At 38.1% G+C, this 24,735-nt stretch overlaps 2 protein-coding genes across 5 annotated transcripts; one reads left to right on the top strand and one right to left on the bottom strand.

Moving 5' to 3' along the window:
• Window positions 1-350: 350 nt before the first annotated feature.
• Window positions 351-3,282, bottom strand: c4h15orf40 (chromosome 4 C15orf40 homolog). 3 transcript variants are annotated; one of them, XM_037766453.1, is made up of 5 exons: window positions 3,124-3,282; window positions 2,482-2,608; window positions 2,261-2,388; window positions 694-863; window positions 351-542 (listed from the first exon to the last, which is right to left on the bottom strand). In XM_037766453.1, the coding sequence occupies exons 1-4, from the start codon at window positions 3,241-3,243 to the stop codon at window positions 774-776; spliced, it is 465 nt and encodes a 154-aa protein (XP_037622381.1). In that variant the 5' UTR covers window positions 3,244-3,282; the 3' UTR covers window positions 351-542; window positions 694-773. The 3 variants fall into 3 exon arrangements, with proteins under 3 accessions (XP_037622381.1, XP_037622382.1, XP_037622380.1); XM_037766454.1 differs by having other exon boundaries at window positions 351-532; window positions 704-863; XM_037766452.1 differs by having other exon boundaries at window positions 501-542; window positions 704-863.
• Window positions 2,507-22,960, top strand: glsl (glutaminase like). 2 transcript variants are annotated; one of them, XM_037766324.1, is made up of 23 exons: window positions 2,507-2,628; window positions 4,446-4,566; window positions 4,824-5,055; window positions 7,074-7,174; window positions 8,377-8,426; window positions 8,923-9,031; window positions 9,364-9,496; window positions 9,586-9,652; window positions 9,876-9,988; window positions 11,352-11,481; window positions 11,895-11,962; window positions 12,345-12,508; window positions 15,551-15,609; window positions 15,696-15,740; window positions 15,809-15,867; window positions 17,251-17,317; window positions 17,394-17,444; window positions 18,344-18,520; window positions 18,933-19,064; window positions 20,705-20,797; window positions 20,880-20,941; window positions 21,445-21,585; window positions 22,737-22,960. In XM_037766324.1, exons 3-23 carry the CDS (start codon window positions 5,009-5,011, stop codon window positions 22,813-22,815), a joined length of 1,947 nt encoding a protein of 648 aa, XP_037622252.1. In that variant the 5' UTR covers window positions 2,507-2,628; window positions 4,446-4,566; window positions 4,824-5,008; the 3' UTR covers window positions 22,816-22,960. The 2 variants fall into 2 exon arrangements, with proteins under 2 accessions (XP_037622252.1, XP_037622253.1); XM_037766325.1 differs by lacking the exons at window positions 2,507-2,628; window positions 4,446-4,566; window positions 4,824-5,055 and adding an exon at window positions 6,302-6,362 and having other exon boundaries at window positions 22,737-22,959.
• The last annotated feature ends 1,775 nt before the right edge of the window (window positions 22,961-24,735 follow it).

Below are 24,735 nucleotides of genomic sequence, written 5' to 3'. Positions count from 1 at the left end.
GATTCTGATATTACATCTTCACAGTACAGAGAATAAACTCTTACATAGCTGCTGGAAATATAGTAAATAATAAAAAGTATGTTTAGTGTTTCCATCATCATCTCTTCCAGCTTCTGCAGCTCTCACAGCAATGTTTAATCCACAGAGTCAAGCAGGTAACACAGTGCCATCTGCTGCTGGGTCCCAGGCGTGTTCACATGCAGGATATTCATTTAATATCTCCTAGTAAAACCTCTTGTAGGAATTAGTTTTTAACAAAAACATTTTGTGAGATCTTTTCTGAATCTTTTAAGTTAATAAAATCTTAATGTTAAGATTTAATCATACAGATTCATAATCTGTTTATTTAAAGCCCAAATAAAAAAACACTTTTACATGAGTCAAACATCATATCCAGTCTCCAGTAGGACAGACAGCAGGTCCAGGGATGGAAACACCTCCTGCTCACTGCTGGTTGGTTGGTGGATCAGTCCGTTTCCATGGTGATGTTCTGGTTTTTGTTCAGGTTGTACCAATAGCCATACTGGTCCAGCTGTGAACCCCTATGTGAATGTGGTCCAAGAAGACGAAACAGGACAGCATAAAGCTCCTATATCATTATTATTATTATTATTATTATTTAGTTTCCATGATTTTGTTTTCACACTAAAACTCTTCACATTCTTTTGCAGTTGAAATGAATGGGATAGGAACCTCCTCCCACCTCCTCCATCCTCCTCTGTCCTCCTGCATTTCTGCAGTAGCATGTTTCAGCCTCCGTCCACCTCCTGCAGTCAGCCTGCAGCCTGTCTGAGCCTCCTCAACACCTCCTCCGGACTGAGAGAGGAGTCCACTTTGATGAGTTTGTCTCTGGACCTGGACCCCTGCGAGAAACAGGAGAAAGGAGGTAAAACAAAGCAGGATGTAGATAAAGCAGTATAGATATTATTACTAGGGCTGTTAATCGATTAAAATATTTAATTGTGATTAATTGTAAATTAATCACATTTTTTAAATGTACCTTAAAGGGAGATTTGTCAAGTATTTAATACTCTTATCAACATGGGAGTGGGCAAATATACTGCTTTATGCAAATGTATGTATATATTTATCATTGTAAATCAATTAACAACACAAAACCCCCCATTTAGCATAACAAATATGCTCACATATGATCATAACATGGCAAAGTGCAGCCCAACAGGCAACAACAGCTGTCAGTGTGTCAGTGTGCTGACTTGGCTATGACTTGCCCCAAACTGCATGTGATTATCATAAAGTGGGCATGTCTGTAAAGGGGAGACTCGTGGGTACCCATAGAACCCATTTTTATTCACATATCTGGAGGTCAGAGATCAAGGGACCCCTTTGAAAATGGCAATGAAAGTTTTTCCTCGCCAAAAGTTTGCGTAAAGTTTGGAGCGTTATTTAGCCTCCTTCATGACAAGCTAGTATGACGTGGTGGGTACCAATGGATTCATTAGGTTGTCTAGTTTCATATGATGCCAGTATACTTCTCTTTAGCTTTACAACTGAGCCGCTACAACCTAAAAATAGCAACTTCAGTCCATATTTGTTGGCGTTTAGCCTTTCAAAAACAACATTTTCACTGCGGTCAAAAACTGTTCTCCCACTTGCTGCCGCACACAAAGGACGGCTCGCAGCTGTAATAAACATGCCTTCAAAGCTCCATGCGAAAACCTACAAAAAAAAACTGAGCAAAACTGAGCCCGCTACAACCTCCGAAATCGGCGGCCTGTCGGATTTTTAAGAGGTTAATAAAAAATTGCAAGTTGCATTAAAGAAATTATTAGCGTTAAAACGCATTTGTGTTAATGCATTATTATCGCGTTAACTTTGACAGCCCTAGTTGTTATATAAAGACAGTCGACAAGGCAGAATAAATGGTGTAAAGGAGGCAAAGAAGCCAGTACAGAAAGGTGGAGGGGTAGGACACATGAGGTGAAGCAGGTGATAAAAAAAGGATAAAAAAGGTACAAAAGTGAGGATAACGAAGGGGGAGGAGTCAGGATAAAGGAAGTGGAGGTGGCAGGTTTTAATGTGTGTTAAGAGTGAATGGAAAGTTAGTTTTTATCCACCAAAATCTTGACTGCAAGGCTGTTTTAAACAGATGATGCAGCAGTCTATGCCTGTTTGTGTTTGTCCATTCACTCATGCTTCTTTTAAAATCCCCTTCACCTTCAGCCTGACACACCTGTCAAACCATAAGACCAAAAACTGTCTCTTGTAGTCGATGTGAATGTTAACAAGTTTCAGGAACCTTGTCAAGAGATATGTGACTTTTCTTCAGTTCCAGAACTTCAGCCAGGAAACGGATGAGCTCGGTGTTGGCCTCTCCGTCTGTCGGAGGAGCTGCGATGGAAACTCCCACCGCCTCCGCAGAAACGTCTGCAAGAGTAGAAGAATAAAAGTTGTGTTTCAGGTGTTCACGCCAACAGTCTGGTTATTCTAAACAGTGTGGCGATGGAAGGCGAAGGTGACCTGTGATGCCGCTGTGTTTGGAGCCGGGCTTGGCGTGCACCGTTATGGTAACAGCTCCACTTTTGTCTCGGGCCACCGGACAAGAAGCTTCCTGTGCTGCTCGAGCGGCAGCCGGCTGTCCTTTCACCTGGTAACACAGTATGGAGGGTCAGTTATAGTACATGCGCTACTGCGCATGTCCCAGTTACCCATGGTCCGCCAAGATCCGGGTACTTTTCCAGACGGAAGTAGAGACATTTAGGCTTCATGCGCCACTAAGCAACTCTCATAGGAATGAACGGGGCCCCGCCTCCAACGCTGTATCCAGTTCCTTTAATACATCTATGATGTGTCCCAGGTTATCTCCTGTTGCAGCTTACATAAATTACATCAGCTGACAGGAAGTAAACATAAACCCAAGCTGTTGCCAGGCAACGCAATTCCGTTGAAATGCGCTAAAACGGAGCGTTTCAGACAGAGGGTGAATACAGGTAAATTCAGAAAGACAGTACGAGGAAAATAAAGTTTTTTGTTTTTTTTTAACATTACAGCATGTAAACATGTTCTAGTAGAAACACAGAATACAAGTATGAACCTGAAAATGAGCACGATATGGGTCCTTTAAATACATATTATTTTCCACTGAGTAGATCTCTAACTCACCGCTTTCTCTTTTTTGGGCATCTGTCTATTTCTGGAGACGTCACACAAACGGTTTAACGGAACAGATTTAGAAAACCTTATAAAACTACTACTAATAGTTAAACCTGCCCGGGGAAACATCCGCCTGCTACCTGCGGAAGTGCTAACAATGTAAACATCGTGATTTCCGCTTTTCAAAATATCAACTTCCGGCCTTTTTCACACTAAAAGCCTGAATGACAAACTAATGTTAATTTCCAGTTGAAACATCTGAAAATATAATAAAATTATTATTATATATAAAAGTATTTCTTCACCAATATTATTTACATTTTATATTTGATCAGAATCAGGTTTATTTTGCCAAGTATATAGGAACAGCAATGACCAACAATAGAATAAAAAGACAATAATACAAATAGACTGCTTGACTCTGTGGATTAAACATTGCTGTGAGAGCTGCAGAAGCTGGAAGAGATGATGATGGAAACACTAAACATACTTTTTATTATTTACTATATTTCCAGCAGCTACGTAAGAGTTTATTCTCTGTACTGTGAATATTTAATATCAGAATCAGGTTTATTTTACTAAGTATATCCATACATGGAATTTGACTCCGGTTTTATGCAGCTCTCTCAATGTACATACACACAATAGAAATAACAGCTAGGAACAAAAATAAAAAAAGAATACAATAATGAAAATAAAACGTCTATATACAAGTTAAATGTTCTGGAAGTTGTAAACAATACAAATGCAAAGAAATAAATACTGGAGGGATAAAAATGGACTAGATGATTATATAAAGCATGTAGATTTGAAGATGTCTATATAATGTACGTACAGTGAGTAGGATTTATATCATCAGTGACATATGATATGTACATATTACAATATGAACATTAAGTGACAGTTCATATGTACATATTACAAAAAAATGTGCATTAAAGACTGTAATTATAATCTAAATATGTGCAAAAATGTGCATTAAAGAAGACTGTATTTATAATCAAAAATGTGCAATAAAGCCTGTAAATTATCATCTAAATATGTGAGAAAATGTGCATTAAAGACTAAATTATAATTAAATATGTGCAAAAATGTGCATTAAAGACCGTAAATTATAATTAAATATGTGCAAAAATGTGCATTAAAGACCGTAAATTATCATCTAAATATGTGCAAAAATGTGCATTAAAGACTAAATTATAATTAAATATGTGCAAAAATGTGCATAAAAGACTGTAAATTATATATTTTGGTGTTAGAGTGTTATTAACTGATTAAGTGTTCAAAGTGTCTCAGATTCTAATTTTTACTTTAGTTTTTTCTTTTTTTAGGCTACATACTTAATGAACATTGTTGGAGGGAGCCTGAGATCCAAGATTTCCATTTCCAACGACTGCTTCTCCGTAATTGTTGTGCATATAACAATAAATTACTTGAACTGAACCATCAGAAGTAAGTAAGAAAATATGTATCTTTATATTTTGGGTGAAGTGACCCTTTAATCTAATTCTAACCACTAACATTTACTTTTATTTACATTTATGTCCCTATAAATCACAGATAAATCTCTCATTCTGGTGTCATGGGAACTCTTATTTTGTCTAAGCTGTTATTTCATGTCATAAAAGCTTAAATATATTCCTTGTTGTTCAGCTGTTTTATAGTTTTTGTTGTGGTTTCACATGTTTTTTTATCCTTCATTTTTTTAGCTGCTGTTGAAGTGTGTGTGGCAGCTGGGAGTGTCTGCAGGCACTGACTGGTTCCTCTCCAGACCATCCCATTCATTAAAGAAAGTTTATAGCCTGCAGACACACTCACTGAGAGAGCCAGCCGCCGCTTCACCCGTCTCACATGAAGACAGAGAAGAATTGGAGTAACACACCTGAAGGCTTCAATGGAGAACATCCAGAACCAGGAGGCAGAGGACGGCTCTTACCTGTGGTGAGGAACATTTAGTGATTTACTGTGTTATTGTTGTTTTTACTTCATCAGATCTGCCTATTCCTGAACAACGCTCAGACTTTTTCCATGTAGTGAAGCTGCTGTAAAGCTGGAAACAGTCCAGGTTTACATTCCTGCTGTGTTGGTGAGGGACAGGCTGAGACGTGGCAGAGCGTTCAGATGACATGAACAGAGATGACCTGGCTGAAAGGTGCTGGTCCCAGTTCAGGTTACTGGTTGTTGTAGGAGGTTGCAGGGACAGAGGTCAACAGGTTTTCATCTCCATCAGTCAACACAGAGAGGAGACACTCCACGACATTTATTTAATAACTTTAGTTACTTTACAGATTCAGATTATTAAAACAAAATCTAATCAACAAATAAATGATGATGTATTATTATAGATTAAACTACCAGCAGTATATAAAGTCATTAAAAGTAGCTCCACCTTTACCAGTTGCAACATTAAAGTGATGAACACATTAATGCATCAATTATGACAACACAATAATAGATATTATTCTGCATAAATGAGTATTTTTACCTTTGGTACTTTAAGTATATTTTGATACTTTTATTTACGTAACATTTTGAATGCAGGACTTTTATGGAGGACCACAAGTGTCACGGAAGTAGTAATAAAGCATTTAATTGATTAATACCTAATTGTACAGTAAGAATATTTAATTAATATAAACCAAACAAATCAGACGGGATAAACTTTAAATGAATCATTAATTTTGAGGATCTGCTTGGAAAGAAAAATTTGTGATTTTGTCTATATAAATAAAGTTTACCTTCAGTGGTGGAAAGTATTCAAGTACTGCACTTAAGTACAATTATGAGGTACTTGTATTTTACTTAAGTATTTCCATTGTATGCTAGTTTCTACTTCAACTCTGCTACAACTCAGAGGTAAATATTGTACATTTTCCTCCACTACATTTATCTGACAGCTTTATTTACTTTACAGATTCAGATTATTAAAACAAAATCATAATCAACTAATAAATGATGAAGTATTATTATAGACACACACTACAACTACTCGTTATTAACTAATTATTTGCTTTATGAATAAATCTGCAGATTTTAAGTTTATAAAAGTATACTTTTAAGTGTACTTTAAATGTAAGAATAGTAAACTTTGAGTTCACAACTAGTTTACATTTAAGTTGTATTTTGTATTGCAACTACACTATAAGTATACAGATAGTGGACTACTTTTATACTTGTAAGCGTACTACTTCAATACTTCTTCGGACTAAATAGGCTCACTTTTTAGTTTATAAAAGTATACTTTAAGGGTAAGTATTGTACTGATAGTTTACTAGTTTTATACTTGTAGCCCACTTTTTAGTTTATGAAAGTGCACTTTAAAGTATACTCTCAGTAAACTACTAGTTTAATAGTTTTTTTTTATACTGCAAGTATACTTGTACATACTTGTAGCCCACTTTATAGTTTATGAAAGTAGACTTTAAAGTATATTCAGTAAACTACTAGTTTTTATACTACAAATATATTAACTTATACTTTTCTTCAGTATCTCTTAATCAAAAGATTAAGAATGAGCCAAGTATACTTAAGTATACTTTTGTTAGGTATATCTCTGATATGTACATAAAAAGTAAACTGAAAGTATAGTCTCTTATTTTAAGTTTAAAAGAAGTATACCAATAGCACACTTGAATAAACTTGTTTTTGGTAAGGGTCATATCGTATCGTATTGGTTTACGACCAAATACCTGCAGAACTAAAGACATTCATCAGCCTCGGCTGGACTTTGTGTTTACTGATAATTAGCTAATGTTAGCATGCTAACATGGTGAACATAGAAAACATTATACCGGCTAAACATTAGCATGTTAGCTTTGTCATTGTGGGCGTGTTTTTGTGCTGATGTTATCATTTCAGTGGTTAAATGTGGAATAGTTGTCTATTAAAGGATGACTCTCATAATTGTTTTTTAAAATTTAGAAGTTATGTTTTTTAACTTGTTCTCGTCGTGTCTTCAGTTTCCAGAGAACTCCGTCTCTCAGACGCAAATGGAGGAAACGTTACGGCGGTCTGGACGGCAACAAACTGCTGGAGCCCAATAAAGACCCAGACATGAAAGGTTAGTGTGTGTGTGTGTGTGTGTGTGTGTGTGTGTAACACCCTGTGATTAGTGGTCTGTGGAGTATCCTTTAGTGGGCGGAGCCTGCTGGTCTCTAAATTAAGCTGCTGCCCAGTCATCACCACAGAGCTGCTAACCGTCCACAGAGAGGCTAACTATAGCAAACCACTGCTCTGCACCGATGCTCAGCTATTTCAGCTATTTCTATATATTTACTATATAATATACTCCACCGCTGAAAAGTTCATAATCTGCTGCTACAAAGCTTGATTGAGTCCAGTCAGATGTGTGAGAGGACTACTCTATGTACTGTATGTAAACTCTTCTTCAAACGTCACAATAGAAATAGAAGGTTAGTCTAGGGTTAGCACTACTGGAATATCAGCTGAACATACTATAGACTAACAAATCACAGTTTAAAGCCCCTTGTTCCGTGGTCGGGGCCATAGATTCTAACTTACTGATACCTCAGTCAGATAAAGGATCATTGGGCCTCATGCACGAACATTTTCATATTCTTGTCTTAACTTTTTTTTATGTTTTGTCGTACCGTGGGCTCGTACGCGCGTGCCACGTTAGATCCATTAAACGATCCTAATTTCAGATAACTGTGTAAACATAAAGACCAACATAAACATGATGAATACCACCTGGGTTTAAATGAACGTGCGTTCATGCTAATTTTAAATTAGCATAATTAACGGAAAATAAAAAACATCAACTTTTCAACTGCATCTCACAGCGTTTATCAGTGGACAGAGTTTTCTCTCTTGTCGTGGAGGTGGTTCTGAATAAACTGTTCTGTTCTGCGGTTCAAATTCAAACCAGCCTTGAAACAGCTGTGTTTCAAACATGGTCTTCACCAAAATAAAACAGCAACATTTATTGCTCCGTGGTCAGTTTGGGGTTTTCTGTTTCGGGTTTTGTCTGGTTTATTTGTCCAATTGTCTGGTTACCACAGTAGTTCCCAGACTGGGGGGCGCGACCCCTGAGGGAGGCCCTGCAGAAAGGGTTTGGGAACCACTGGGCTAACGAACTGTACGGAGAATCTTCATCACCACACTATCAGACGCTGTGACATTATCCTCTGGCTTTATATTAAACATGAGAGAAACCACACAGCTGCTGATCTGTCATCAGCTCAGAAACTGAAGCATCAGTGTTTATTAAAGTAACAGCAGCACTCTTCTCTTCTCCGACAGAGGATGGAGGGATGACAGACGAGAGTCAGCAGAGGAACACTGAGAACCAGGTAGACCTGCTTCAACATGTCACACTCGTATTATCATGCTGTGAAGATCAGAGAGTTGGTCTCCTTCAACCTGAGCAGGATCACAGAGGAGCGTCAGACACTCCTCTTGTCTTCAATCAACACAGAAACCTTTGATTATCTTCTCAATAACAAGTGCACTTACTGCTACTGTACTGAAGTACAACTTAAGTACTATACTGAAGTACAACCCTGAGATACTTGTACTTTCCTTGAGTATTTCCATTTCATGTTACTTTATACTTCTACCACACTACATTTATCTGACAGCAAAAAATATACAAAGATAATATGATGGTTTGTTATACATTAAACTAGTCTATACAAGTACAGCTAAAATGATTAGTCCATTAATCAATTAGTGGATTGACAGAAAATTATCTGAGTACTTCCTCCACCACTGCAACTCTTGCATACTACAAGTGTTTATTATGGTTTGAGGAGATCTTATTTTTCCATCCCTCTGTGTTGATTTAAGGATGTAGCACCTCGCCCAGCTCCCAGGAGCCTGATCCAGAACCAGGTCCAGACTGCAGTCCAGAGTCCGGTCCAGAGGCCTGTAAGCCTCGTCAGTCCTGGACCTGCAGGTACAGCGTGGAGATTCAAAAGTAAATCTGTGGTTAAGGTCTCAGGACCTTTGTTGTCATGGTTACAATAATAAAAAAATGTATAGATTATTTTTTTAAGCTTTTTCTTTTAGAACTGAATGAAAATAGTTGCATTTCTCTTTTGAATGGATCACAGCTTGACGCAAAAATATTTATCATATGATCTGATGCTCTGATGAAGATCTCTCATCTCTTTTTTCCTGTTTTGAGAGTTTAAACTCAGCTCACAGGACTGACTGATGGCCTCTACAGTATACAAATGGAAACATATTTTACATCATAATAATAAAGAGACATGATTTTATGTGCAGTGGTCCCGGTGTCAGCCACTAATGGCGGCCTGAAGCCTCCTCTCCCCCAGGCGGTGGTCCAGCCCGAGGACAGAGGCTACCCCCTCTCCCAGCCCTGGTTCCCCCCCCAGCAGAGTCCGTCCAAACGCAGAGCGTAAGTCCTCCGGTCACTCTCAGAGTCACCACCATCAGCTGCCAGCTACACCCTCCATCCCTCCTCATGTCGCTCCTCTGTGCTTTCAGGGCTGCTGATGTGCTGTTTGACAGCTTCGCTTCAGATGGAAAAATTAACATCAACCAGTTCTTTGAGGTATTTTTTGCTCATTTACAGATATAACATGCTGTGGAAGGAAAAGGGGGACGTATCTCTTGCGTAAAACATTACATTTATTGACATTTATTTATTTATTGAGTCATTTATTTATTTATTAATTTATTTATTATTTTGGCAGGTTCCGTCCTCCATATTTTGGGGGGGTTTGTGTTTATTTTAAGTTGAAGGACACTGAGGGTTTGTTTGATTTCTCTGTCAGGCCATCTGGAGCTCCGGGCTGCACAGGTCCGACCCTCGTCTCAGAGAGTGTTTCTTTCACCTGAGGAAACTGCAGGATGCCGAGGGATCCGTGGATAGAAACACCTTCCACAGGTGCTTCCTGTCTTCTTGGACTGGATTTCTCCCACTAAATACCTCATCATGGTTACTAACAGAAAACGGGTCTATAGTCATACTGGCTAATATGCTCTTAACTTTGACGATGCCCAGTTTTTCCATCGCCTCATCAAATTTCTTCCAGCTTCTTACATACAATCCTTTCTCTCTGAATTTGCCGTTTCTGATATATGGCGTTTCCGACATCCAAAAAGTAGAGAGTGCTCCTTTTTTCATAAACACCACATATACAGCAGAATTGATTTTTTTTCACCAACAATAAGTTGGCCCCCTATATTTGGACGTGTTATTACCAAACTATATCTGACCACGCTCCTCTTTTGTTGAAATTAGGGCTGTCAATCGATTAAAATATTTAATCGCCATTAATTGCATGATTGTCCATAGTTAATTGCAAATTAATCACACATTTTGTATCTGTTCAAAATGTACCTTAAAAGGAGTTTTGTCAAGTATTTAATACTCTTATCAACATGGGAGTGGACAAATATGATGCTTTATGCAAATGTATGTATATATTTATTACTGGAAATCAATTAATAACATAAAACAACGACAAATATTGTCCAGAATAAATAAAATAAATATAAAAATATTATCGCGTTAACTTTGACAGCCCTAATTGAAATAAAATGTACCTAATAAAGCCAGAGCTACTAGAAGAAACTGAGGGTTTAGCTCCCTAAGCAGATGAAAATGTATTGAAATTTCTGTCAGAACAAATTCTCACACTTTTTTTACATATGATTGTGACCCCCAGATGTTTCCGTTTCAACTGTTTGAAAGGCAATAAAGGCTTATCTACAATGTCAAATCATATCTTTTAGGGCTAATAAGAAAAATAACTCACAACAATTAAAACTTTGTAAACAAATAGCTGAATTGGATCAAAGATACGCACTATACCTACCCCCAAAGAGAGCATATGAAATTCAAAGCAGACTACGACCTTGTTTCCTCATACTTCAGAGAAATGTACTGCTCAGGAACAAAAACATTCTATATATTCTATTTTGGCAGACAACTGAAGGGCGCTGGAGTCCAAAAAATTATCAATGGGTTGGTCTCCTAGGATGGCAAGGTTACTACAGACATACTAGACCTCCCATGTTTTGCAGATGATACGCTGCTTTATATCCAGCTGAAGTCTGACAGTCTGACCAGTTGTGCTCATGTTTCTGGATCTGGTGTCATTGTTTTTCAGCTAGTTGTGGATCACAGGAGTCTTCTGGTTCAAGTTCAGGATGCTGTTATAGGTGGTGATGTGGTTTTGGCCGTGATTAGTGATGTCATCATGTTTGTGGAGTTGCTGGTTTTGATTGTGTTTTTTCTGCTGTAGGTGCATCACAGGATTCGTCTCTCTGATCCTGAAAGCTCTGCAGGGCCGATTCGTCATCCCAGATTTTTCCACCTTCACCGAAGAAACTCAGAAGTTGTTTTCGAGGTGTCGTCAGCTGTCGTCTGTCCAGGTGAGTTCTACTCTGGAGGTCAAAGGTCAGCAGTGACTTTTTTTTTCCCACCCTGCCCCCAACATCCTGTTAGATTCTGAGATCAGTTTCTAAACTTAATGCTGTTGTAGCATGAAGGCTGAAAACAGTAAAAACAGTAAAGCGGTAAAACTTCAATTAAAAGACGAGTCCTTTTTACTCGCCAGGTATGGTTAAACGTTTTAAGAAATAAACTCAGGCCTCAATTAGACGCTGGGTAACTTTTGTCAATATGGACATGTTACACATCATTAGATCGGTTAGATTAATTGCTGTTAAGTGAGTTCTCCAAGTACATTGAACATATTTATATACATAAGCATATTTGTGGTGCTGCCAGGGAATAAAACCTCGTCCCAAATTACCTTTTTATTGTTTTGAATTTGTGGAATCAGGAGAAAGAGAAAGAGACCATGGACAGCACGAAGTGGGGCGTCTCAATCTGCACTGTGGATGGACAGAGGTACGTCAATATATTAAAACAAACCTATTTACATTTTCCTGATTATACTTACGTACTTTTATTAGTTAACATTTTCAATGCAGGACTTTTACTTGTAATAGAGTATTTTTACAGTATACTTTTATTGCAGTAAAAGATCTGAATACTTCCTTCATCACTGCCTGAGATGAAGTTTTATCTTGTAACTTGCATCTCAATTTAGACCAACTTTTACTTTCCTCTAGCTCCTTCACAATAAAGCCTTTTGTTAGTTGCCAGTAGTGTGAGAAAAAAAGAGTATACAGTAAATGGGACTAAAAACACAGACTGGTTTTATCTCCACTGTCTGCCTGTCTGTAATCTCACCAATCTGTGTTTACGTGGAGTCTTTTATTTCATACAGGTTGTCTCTGGGCGACTGGGCCGGCTCGCTGGTTCTGGGTGAGGTGTCATGGCCGCTGGTGTATGGCGTGGCGGTGGACCTGCTGGGCTCTGACCTCGTCCACAGATACGTTGGCGTGGAGGCGTACTCCAGACACGACTCTCCGTTCACACTCACCAAAACAGGTCCGGGAACAGTCGTCTGGTTTCTTCTTGACTTTCTAATATCACATCTCTCATATTTCTCCCTCCCAATTTCTGTCTGATATTTCAGGTTTGACAGCGTTATTTCAGGTTTTTTATTTATATGCTCAACAATCACAGAGAAGCAGTCAGATGTCACTTTGACTTTAATATTTTTTAATATTATTTTCCAGTTGAAGCTTTAATCTCATTTCCATAATGATGACAGATAATGTAAAATAAAATCTCTTTAAAAGTTAACATCAATAAACAAATCAATGTTTGAACCTGCTGTTCAAATACACAGAAACTTCACTTTAAAGATATAATCAATAATTTGTTAAAAAACAAAGACTAGCCCCTCCCACCACCAAAATCAATCTGAAGCTGCCGTCAATCACAACTTGATTAACAGGTCTTGTGATTCAGAAACAGCACACAACAAATAATATAAGTTATTAATTCTGATGATGTTACATCTAGTAGGTGACTTATTAATTTCTAACAGGGGGGACGGACTCAGTTTGTTATGTTCACCCACGATGACCGACTCTTTTGGTTCCCCTCCCCCGTTTCTAGTTATATAGTTAGTATATATATATATACTATATATATATACTGTATATATACATATATATATATATATATGTATATTTAGAGAGAGAGAGAGCCATGGTCGGGGCCATAGATTCTAACTTACTGATATTTCAGTAAGAGATGGAGAAGGGGGGGATGGCAGGTTAACAAGGGGGATGGTATCCCCCCTCAAATCACCTACTGGTTACATCAGTAATGTGTGTAAACACAGCAGTAAACCTGGTTCCTGGTCCAAGTTCACTGAGTTTATCTGGATCATGTTACCAAATAAACCCAACATCTAGAACATCGACTGATCCAGGTTTTTCTCAGTAAACCTGCTTCCTGGATCAGGATCCTGGAAACCTTTCTACATTTCAAAGTCTTTAAGTAAAACTGAATAAATCTGTATTTTATAAACTCAATAAATGTTCTGATTGGAGCATTCAGAAATATACACCTTGACCACCACCACCACCGTCATCATCATATGATGTATGAGGATGCATCTTCTTCTATTTCTGTTGTCCTACAGTCACCAGACCTTCACTGGTAAAACCTTCAGTTCATCAGCTCTAATGTATGGAAACATCCTCTCAGTGAAAGTGTGTGTAAAGGTGTGTATGTGTGTGTTAGTATCAGGATCAGAGAACGACAGCTTTCCTTCGTTCCAGTCCAGATTCACTCTGATCCTCTGGAGCTTCTTCTGCACTACGAGAACAGTGGCTTCATCAGATGAGGAGAATGTATTGTATTTACCATCACCAAACCATATCTCCCATATTGCAGACAGTAGGTCTCCCGTCTTATGGGCAGACTCTGCTAACACACCCAGTCCCCAGCCTGTACAGTCTCCAACCTGGACGTCCCAGCTGTGAGTCCCTGAGTTAAAGTCGTCAGAGCCCAGGACAGAGTGATATTTAATAATCCTCTCTGGATTATCAGGAAGCTGCTGTTTCTCTCCTCGTCTCACACTGGTCAGATCTTCAGACAGGATGAGTTCTGGATTAGCAGTGTTTGGGTCCAGAATCACAGGAGTGTAGGAGACCATGTCCTTCATTTTGTTCCAGATGTTGAAGGTCAGGTTGCCCAGGTGTTTGGCCTGGTCTATCAGAGCTCCTGAGAGCAGCTGTGGATCCTCCAGCAGGGGGCGCTGCTGGACTCTTTCCACTGCAGCCTTGTAGTTGAGCAGGAATGAGACGTCTTCAGCTCTCAGCTCGTCCTCTGTGGCTCTGACTGTGTCTGAAAGAGCTGCTATCTCTCTGCTCACAGCCTCCATCTTCTCCTTCATCATCTGACTCTTCTGCTCCTCTTCCTCCCTCAGTGCAGCCATCCTGGCCTCCTCTTCCTCTTCTAGAAACTGGTGAAGCTTCTTAAACTGCTCCTTAATCTGCCTCTCTGTGTGTCGGGCCTGGACCTTCATGTGTTCTGCTGTTTGATCAAACTTCACTTTAACTTCTTCAAAAACCTTTAACTTCTCCTATAAGGGCTCCAGAGTTTCCTGAAGTTTCTTCTTGTGTTGTCGTGCAGCTTCATCGATGGGTCTGAATCTGTGGTTGGTGTGTTTTTCTGAATCTCTGCAGATGTGACACACCGGCTGCTGATGGTCCAGACAGAAGAATTTGAGTTTCTCAGAGTGCAGACTGCAGAGAGCCTCTGAAGATCTCTGAGCTCTCTTCATTTTGTCTCTGAGTGAAGCTGAAAACACAGCAGGCAGACGGCTCAGCCACTCCCTGTTCCCTCAAAGTTATGATCACTTTAAGTCTTAAAACTCTGGTTCAGTTTGTGGATTCAGCAGCTGGTTGAAGTGGTAGTATTCAAGTATTCCCTCCTGTAGATGTCCTCTCTCAGTGGAAGTGGTGGTTTTGGTCTGAAGGTGAATCTTATTGTCCGTCTCTCAGTGTGTGTGTGTGTGTGTGTTGACAGAATAACAGAATAACAACCTGTTTCCTGGTTTGTCTCAGTTGAGGGGCAGAGCTTCATCATTCCAGTTCGTCAGGTTGAGTTTCATTCCAGACTTTATTGCCCCAATTAGATACTGTTCCCTCCTTCTGTCTTTGTCTTGAGTACGTAGTTCATTCACACAAGAAATGATCCATTGCCGACTGTGTGAATGTGTAAATTAACAGACTTATAATATCACTGCCCCGTCTAGGGCACGAGCAGATCTGACCATAATCCCACAGAAAACCAGTGTGCCTTTAAACATCTTCATGACAACTCCATCTGCTGAGGAAGGTGATGTGATAAACTGAAAGCTCCAGAGCAGCTACTAAATGGACCTTGTGGTCAGTTTGTTAGACCACCTGCTGCGTTTTTTTAAGCTTTTATTTCCACAAAATTCTCAATATATAAACATATCAGACAGAAAGTGTGTTTTCATCCCTGACCTATTTCACCTCTGACCTCTGACCTCTGACCCTGAACAGGAGATGGCATTAAGACTTTGGTTAAAATATCTGTTTGCAGGAATCCCTCACAGCCCGCTCACTGAGACGGGAGCCATCGTTACTACGTCTTTACTGCAGGTAACTCACTCATCCATCACTCATCATCCATCCATCTATCACCAGTGATGTCACTTCCTGTAACACTGTGTGTCGTGTGTCTCCAGCTGGCGGGGCGGCTGTGTGCAGAGGAAGAGGAGAAGTACGACTCGGTAAGTGACACAGACAGACAGTAGACTGTAAACGTCCACTCAGAATCAAACTGACTGTTTGTTTTTAGGTGCTGAACGTCATCCGAAGGCTCTGCAACAAGGAGCACGCCAGCTTAAACTGCACCAGGTACTGACACTTCAAACAGACCTACAGTCATATTATAAAACTCGTATTTTAAAGGTGATATTCTATCCACCTTATTCCCAGCCCCCATGATGCCTTGCATGAATTAGGTGCGCAACTTCCGACGTGTCGTGTCACTGAACCGGAACCGGCGTTTTCCATGGTAACGCTCCGCTAATCGTCTCTCCTAGAGTGATTGTATTATAAATCTAGTAAAACATGTGTGAAACCACCTATTACAGTTCAAACGGGATAATGTGATCATAGCTCTGCCTTCTACTATGGAGGGATGGAGGATGATCTGAAGAAGGGGCCTCAGATAACCTACACTAGCATATTTAGCTACGTTATTGACTCCGTTGCTACAGACGGTGAAGCGATGAACAATCTGAAAAGCTCTGAGTCAGATCAGTATTTCCACAGTAACAAGTTTATTTCTACACACAGATAACCGTACTTAAACTATTTGTAGTCTAATGCTCCCTGCGCTCCGTGCCATAAACTGCCTTACATTATAAACTGTACAGAGAATAGTCAAAGTAACTGGCTGTCGTTAAACCAACGCTACGATGCTGTGTCATCCTTACACATGAAATCATAGCTGATGTTCTCCTTGCGCTGCTGTCAGTCCTTTTAAGGACCCGACGTCTCTTCTATGCTGCTCTTTATAGCCCGAACACAAAGTAGGATACAAGTTTTCCGCCGTTGGCTTTTTGTCCACTAAATGAAATGAGCACACATAACGTTAAAGGGTTTATGTTGGTCTCTTCAAGTTTAGGTTTCTCAGCCAGGATCTTCTGGATTCCTCAGCTGTAGGTCGGCGATGGAAACTGAACCGTTGGTCACAAGAACAATCCCTTTTTATTTTGGGTGCATGGGCAAAACTGCTTTGGCAGCCAGTCACAAGATTGTAGTCATCAATTGTAATCGGCATTGTTTGTAAATTATTGTTGACTATACTAGACCCCTGCAGAGTCCGACCAACAGATACCATTATCATATGACTTATTGGTATGAGATATCTTTCCAGTCAACATCTTTTCATAAGTGACTGTTGATTCCTTTAAGACAGCCTGTGAACCGGTCTTCCCATGAATTATCTTCAATTATAATAATTAATTCCCATGTTTCCTTGATGTTCCAGGTATTTTGTGAGATGTCAGTTATTATGAGCTTTTTATGTTTATGAGAGACATGGTTTTTAGTTAGAAAGCATTTTTCATCAATACTAATAAAGTAGTGTTTTATTTGGGTTTTCACTGACTAACTCTCTTTCAATATGACTTGTGATATAATGTCTTATTTGAAGGTATACAGATCATTTGATCATTTGTTTTTTCTTGTGTGTGTAGGGAATAAAGTGAGTTTTGTTGTTGTGATGTTTAGTTATCAGAGCAGCAGGAAGGCCAGTGTGAGACTCCACTCCCTGTCCTTCTACCTGCAGGAGAAAAAGGTAAAACATCCTTTAAAACATCTTTTTCACCAGAGTCGACCCACGTCTCCTCTCTAAAAATCCTCCTGTCTTCCAGTGTTTTCCAGACAAGGCGGACATTAATGCTGCTTTGGATCTAATGCTGCAGGTAAAACACACCTTTAAGTTTATTGTTGTTTTACATCCCAACAGGTCAGGACACATCTTTATTATTCTCACACAGTAGATGATTTGAGGGGGGATGAGGTAGGATGCCCCCTTTGTTAACCTGCCAACCCCTAGTAGCAGAGAGAGTGCAGGGACAGACTATGTTAATCTAGTCTTCCTGAATCACTGATCCTTTACTGAAGTTTGTGCAAGTTAGAATCTATGGTTCCGACCACGGCTCTGAAATATCAATAAGTTAGAATCTATGGCCCCGACCACGGCTCTGAAATATCAGTAGCCAAAATAAAATAAAATAAAATAAAATAAAAGCAAGGTTAGTCCATAACCATATTAGTCTGTTATGTAAATTAAATGTACAATTATTATTTTAAAAATAAATTAAATATATGATAACTTCCTTATCATACAGTTATTTGTTATTGAGTTGTCTCTAGTGTGTCTCTACTGTTTCTCTGCTGTGTCTCTACTGTGTCTATGCTGTCTCTACTGTGTCTGTACTGTTTCTCTTCTCTGTGTCTCTACTGTGTCTGTACTGTTTCTCTACTCTGTGCCTCAGCTGTCTCTGCTATCTCTACTGTGTCTCTACTTTGTCTTTACTGTGTCTCTGTTGTGTCTCTACTGTCTCTCTACTGTGTCTCTGCTGTGTCTCTACTGTGTCTTTACTGTGTCTCTGCTGTGTCTCTACTGTGTCTCTACTGTGTCTCTGCTGTGTCTCTGTCTCTACTGTGTCTCTGCTGTGTCTCAACTGTCTCTTCTGTGTCTCTACTGTGTCTTTACTAAGTCTCTACTGTGTCTCTGCTGTGTCCCTGCTGTGTCCCTGTCTCTACTGTGTCTCTACTGTGTCTCTACTGTCTCTACTGTGTCTCTACTGTGTGACAGTGCGCCTCAACTGAGATCACCTGTGAATCAGGAGCTGCCATGGCTGCCTCGTTAGCCAACGGGGGCCTCTGTCCACTGTCAGGTGACCAGGTGCTGTCTCCGGCGGCGACGCGGAGCATGCTGTCTATGATGCAGGTGGCGGGGATGAAAGATTACTCCACCACCTTCCACTACAAGGTCTGTAAAGTCTCCATCCTGCTCTAGTCAACCATTAGGAGGAAATACTCACAGTTTAACACCTGGACGTACCTGCAGGACTTATGACATCACTACTCGTTTGGAGCCAATCAGGGTTCAGGTCACAAAGACACTGCAGTGGAACAGGAGACATCTGGTGTCCAGAAGTTAAACTCTAGAAATGAACAATATTTCCATGATGGAGAAGAAGGAGATGTCAGTTTTAGGAGTTATTATGTGTTATTAGTACCTGAAGTAAAGGACCTGTGTACTCCTTCCATCACTGACTCTATGTTTTTATATGGTTAATTTATTTTATATTATTTAGTTTGTCTCTGCAGGTACAAATACTGATCTGTTCAGTGAGGATCTTCCCGTTTTGTAGTGTATGTTGACTTGTTTTTGGTTGCAGACGTCGGTACCGGCCGTGTCTGGCAGCCATGGCTCCCTGCTGGCGGTGGTTCCTGGTGTTCTGGGTCTGATGGCGTTCTCTCCGGAGACGGACGCCTGTGGAAACCCCTGGAGGGCCGTCCACTTCTGCCAAGTACGAAACACCTCCCTCATTTTTAATTTAATGAACTTTCATGGTCTGCACAGAGCAGGAAATTAACTAACAATTCACTCTTGAAAACGACTTTTTCCAGATAATAAAGTGACCAAAGTAAAAATAGAAATATAATAATAATAATAACAATAACAATAATATTAATAATAATAATAATAATAATATTAATAATAATAATAATAATAATAACAGCATCAATAATAATAATTATAATGATAATAATAATAGTAATAACAATAATAATAAAATGATAATGATAATAATAATAATGATAACATTAATGACAATGGTAATAATAATAATGATAATGACAATAATAATCCAAATGATAATAAAATAAATAAATAATAATAATAACAGCATCAATAATAATTATTATAATGATAATGATCCCCTGGAGGGCCGTCCACTTCTGCCAAGTACGAAACACCTCCCTCATTTTTAATTTAATGAACTTTCATGGTCTGCACAGAGCAGGAAATTAACTAACAATTCACTCTTGAAAACGACTTTTTCCAGATAATAAAGTGACCAAAGTAAAAATAGAAATATAATAATAATAATAACAATAACAATAATATTAATAATAATAATAATAATAATATTAATAATAATAATAATAATAATAACAGCATCAATAATAATAATTATAATGATAATAATAATAGTAATAACAATAATAATAAAATGATAATGATAATAATAATAATGATAACATTAATGACAATGGTAATAATAATAATGATAATGACAATAATAATCCAAATGATAATAAAATAAATAAATAATAATAATAACAGCATCAATAATAATTATTATAATGATAATAATAATAACAATAATGGCAATAATAAAGAAAGTAATAATAACAATGATAATAATAATAATAATAATAATAATAATGATAGTATTAATGACAATGATAATAATAATAATGATAATGACAATAATAATAACAAATAACAAATTATAATAAAAATATGACTTTGAATTACAATTCAGTTGTCATCTACATCATTTATAATAAGTAATACACAATGTCACTGAGCATTTATTCAAGTGCTGCACTCAAGTACAAATTCGAGGTACTACTTTACTTGAGTATTTTCCTTTTTATGCCGCTTTAACAGATTAGCGTTTGACAGAAAATTTACTCTGATTATTGTTCAAGTCATTTTCCGATGCAAATATGTTTCATACCTACAGACTGTAGACTACAGGTTGGGATGGAAAGGACTGATTTAGATGTATTATATAATAGTGTGAGATTAATATACAGAAATAATATGATTACATAATAGTGATATCAGACAATTAGAACAAGATATATAAAATAACATTATTAACAATAAATATATTTAAAAAAGGCGACTTAAGACGAAGGCTTTAGTCAGTTTCACAACAACAAGAATGACAGGGTGTTGTGTATTTCTCTCTTTCTTTCTTTCTTTATTTGGTCATTTGTTACCGCAATGCAAACAAAAATAAATGATTATTTATATTTTTTAGAGGGCGACCAGCGCCCCCCAGGAAGGTGCCGCCCTAGGCAACCGCCTATATGGCCTATGCGTTAAACCGGCCCTGTATTTATATATATGTGTTTGTGTTTGTGTTTGTAGGAGCTGATTTCCACATTTCAGCTGCACAGTTTTGACATCAGGACTCCGTTCAGACAGATTCTGGCCTACAGACAGTGGAAGGCTGAATCTGAGGTCAGTTCTGTTAAAGTTAACTTTACGTCTCTCAGTCTCTCTTCAGGATCAGTGTTCATATAAACCCTCCTCTCCTCTGCAGGGATACCAGATCATGAACGTCCTGCTGGCAGCTTTCAAAGGAGATGTCCAGGCCCTGAGGAGGTAACGCCACACTTCAGGTTTTAATATGGCAACATTACATAACCACGTTAATGCAGATTATACACTGTCAGTATACGTGTTTATTAAGACTGTCAGGCAACGAATTCTACAGACTTTAGGTGATCCTCTGACTTTTCCTCCAGCGCTACCATGAGGTTGAATCACAGCCTCACGGAGCTGCTGCCATGATGGTAGACTCTGGAGCTAAAAGAACAACCCATGTTAACCTATGTATATTATATTTATAGGCCTACTTCTGCACTATTTATGTCTCAGATTCTCATTCTCACCTCGTGTTTTTCTTTTTATACATATTTAATGAGCACCGTTATAGATGGAGCCTGAGATCTGAGACTTTCATTGCCAACGACTGCCTCTCTGTAATTGTTGTTCACATGACAACAATACATAACTTGAAACTTGAGTTTGAAGACTTGATTGATTTCTGAGGATGAACAGACAGACATGTCAGACAGTATCTCTTCTTCTGTGGTTGTCTGCAGGTACTTCCTGTCTGGAGCAGATGTAAACGCTGTCGACTACGACGGCAGGTCGGCTCTGCACGTGGCGGCTGCCGAAGGTCACGCAGAGGTCATCCGCTTCCTGCTCCAGAACACCGGAGCGAACCCCGCCCTCAAGGACAGGTGAGAGACCGTACCTGCAGAGTCCAACCATCAGCCTCTGGAGTGTCAGACTGGAAAACAATAATTACAGAGCAAAAATCTCCATCTTAACTTGTATAACATATAGACGCCTTTCCTGTTAGTAGCCATGATGAGGTATTTAGTGGGCGGAGCGTTAAGTGGAGGCAGAATAATTCTCTGAACACGTTAGTTAACGCAGGCTAGCAAATATTGTTGGCTTGTATTGCCGCTAAATGAGTAAAATTTAACAACTTAATGCTTCATCCACACTCTTGTCACAGTGGGCTATAGGAAAGCACAGTGCTATCGCCAGATGAGGGACAACTTTGTTTGCCTCATTTTCTGTGTTTCATGACAGCATGGTGGAATTAGCATGTTAAGCCATTTAAGTAGCCAGCCGTTCGACCAGCGGGCTGGTGGCCAACGGCAGCGCTGTAAAGATAGATTGAAGGCGTATAAATCTTTGGATGCCTATAGTTAACTATCTTTCAGTAAAGACAGTCAAAAAGAGAGTCGCACAATATCGCCGAAGCGTTTCAGAGATGACGAGAAAGGGTTGCTTATAGTTTAGCCTTGTAGCCAATGGCTCACGGCTGCGGTTGGCAGAAGGCTAAACTATTAGCAACCCTTTCTCTCCATCTCTGAAACGTTTCTCTGATATTGTAGCTCGCTAGAGCCTCGAATCACAGTTTGTCATCTCAAATGTATGAGATATCTCGATTCTGGCACCCAACAACACAGCAAGATGACATTTTAGATATGTAGCTTTAACCCACTGTTAGTGTTAGCCTCCAGTCTTTCCTTTGTTTAGCCTCCAGCTAACACCGTGACCTCATCATGACGTCGACACAAAAATTGTCTATTATCTTTAGCTGACCCTTAAAAAACAAGTGAAAACATCTTCTGGTGCAGTCAGAATATTTCAACAAGTTCCAATAAAATCATTTTGCTTCATTTTCCTGAGATTTATCTTGAAACAAGAAAGAGGGAAACTTTAATTAATAAAATACTTGAAACAAGTTGAGTTATTCTGACTCCACTGGTGACTTGTTTTAAATTAATCTGACTATAAGGACTTAAATAACAGACATGACTTGTTTTGGTCCCTGTTGGAGGAGACGGTGTGTGATGTAGTTTTGTCTCTCCACCAGATGGGGGAGCTCTCCTCTGCAGGAGGCCAGGAGACACAACAAGGACGCTGCCGTCCAGCTGCTGCAGGGATCCGTCTGAATCTGACCTTTGACCTGTTAGACAAACGTTATCTGATGAATAAAATGGACAAAATAAATCAATAAACCTGCTTCTTTATACAGCCAGTGGTGGAAGAAGTACTCAGATATTTTACTGCAGTAAAAGTACTTATACCACAGTGTAGAAATACTCTGTATGGAGGACCACAAGTATCAAGAAAATAGTAATAAAGCATCTCATTAATTAATAACTATTTGTACAATAAAAACAGCCATTCATAAATTTGTTTACAAATTAATTTATTAATCTAGAAATAAATAGACTAGACTACAAAGTAATTCATTATTGATACTTAAATGGGCAATAAAAAGAGGATTTATAAATGAAATATTGATCCATTAACAAAGAGTTTTTTAAAAAAAATTACAAAAATAACATAAAACTGTCTATTAGTACATCATTTAAAAATACATTGAGTAATTTACAAATAAATAAATGGCATTTAAAAATATATTTTAAAATGCAGTTTAAAAAGAGAAACAAATAACATAAGAATACAGATTTTATTCAGGCATTTAAAAGGGCAATTTCCTTTTCCTATACAGCCTGATGGATTCATATTTAATTTGTAAATTATTTTTATAATTCTACTTTTAAAATATCAAATAATTAATTACTTTTTAATTTAGTCTATTTATTTATAGATGAATAAATTAAACAAATTTAATTATTAAACAAATTTATTGATGCCTATTTTTATTGTACAATTAGTTATTAATTCATGAAATGCTTTATTACTATTTCCGTGACACATAAAAGTCCTGCATTTAAAACATTACTTAAATAAAACTACAAAAGTACTACCAAAAGTAAAAGTACTCATTATCCAGAATAATCTATATTATATTATTGTATTCTAATTATTGATGCATTAATGTGTTCATCACTTTAATGTTGCAGCTGGTAAAGACGGAGCTACTTTTAATGACTTTATATATCCTATATGTATTACTTTAGCTTGAGAATTCCCCCCTGGGGATCAATAAATTCTTATTAATATCATAATTTATTTGTTGAAAATATTTTGTATTATTGAATAACTAGTAACTAAAGTTATCAAATAAATGTGCAGTAAAAGTACAATATTTCTCTCTGAGATGTAGTGGAGTAGAAGTATAACAGAAAATGGAAATACTCAAGTAAAGTACAAGTACCACCACTGGAAACAGGCGTCTGTTCATACAGCAGGTTCACTGAGTTATTGTCTGGATAACTTCACTAAATAAAACTCATGTTTCGAGGCTTTATTTTTGAGGGAAAGTAGAAGTACACAGAGCAGTGGAGTACTTCACTTTTATCACACGAGAGTTGAACTTTTAAACAGATTAAATGAGTAGTTAAGTGAGCAGTTTAAGTTCTCTTTGTCTCTGGACTGAAAGCAGCTCCGGACTCTGAGTGAATAATTAATATTCTGTTCACATCAGCCTCTTTTCTATTGATGAGAAAACGCTGCTCTGGAATCAGCTGCAGTGTTGTTGAGTTTAATAAAGCAGCTTTATGTTTCTGAGGAGAGACTCTGGCTTCCTTCTGTAGACTCACATTAACTTTTCTTTCTTTCAGTACTTAAAATATTATATTATTATTTGAAAAAGTAACATTTACTCAAGTACTGTACTTAAGTGCAATTTTGAGTCACTTGTACTTTTCTTGAATATTTCCATTTTATGCTACTTTATACTGCTGTTAGATAAAAGTTATTTCTTGGTGACACCAGAAAAGATCAATAAACTCAAGCTGTCAGAGGTGGAAAATAGTACATTAACTCAAATACTGGATTATTTCAATGTTCTGCTACTTTCTACTTCTTCTCCGCTACATCTCAGAGGTAAATATTGTGCTTTTTACTCCACTACATAATAACTTAAGCTACTTTACAGATTCGGATTATTAAAACAAAAT

Source organism: Sebastes umbrosus, chromosome 4, assembly GCF_015220745.1.
Source record: "Sebastes umbrosus isolate fSebUmb1 chromosome 4, fSebUmb1.pri, whole genome shotgun sequence".
Lineage (NCBI taxonomy): Eukaryota > Metazoa > Chordata > Actinopteri > Perciformes > Sebastidae > Sebastes > Sebastes umbrosus.
Note: the sequence above shows the minus strand (reverse complement) of the source record. Positions and strands in the feature narration are given on the sequence as shown.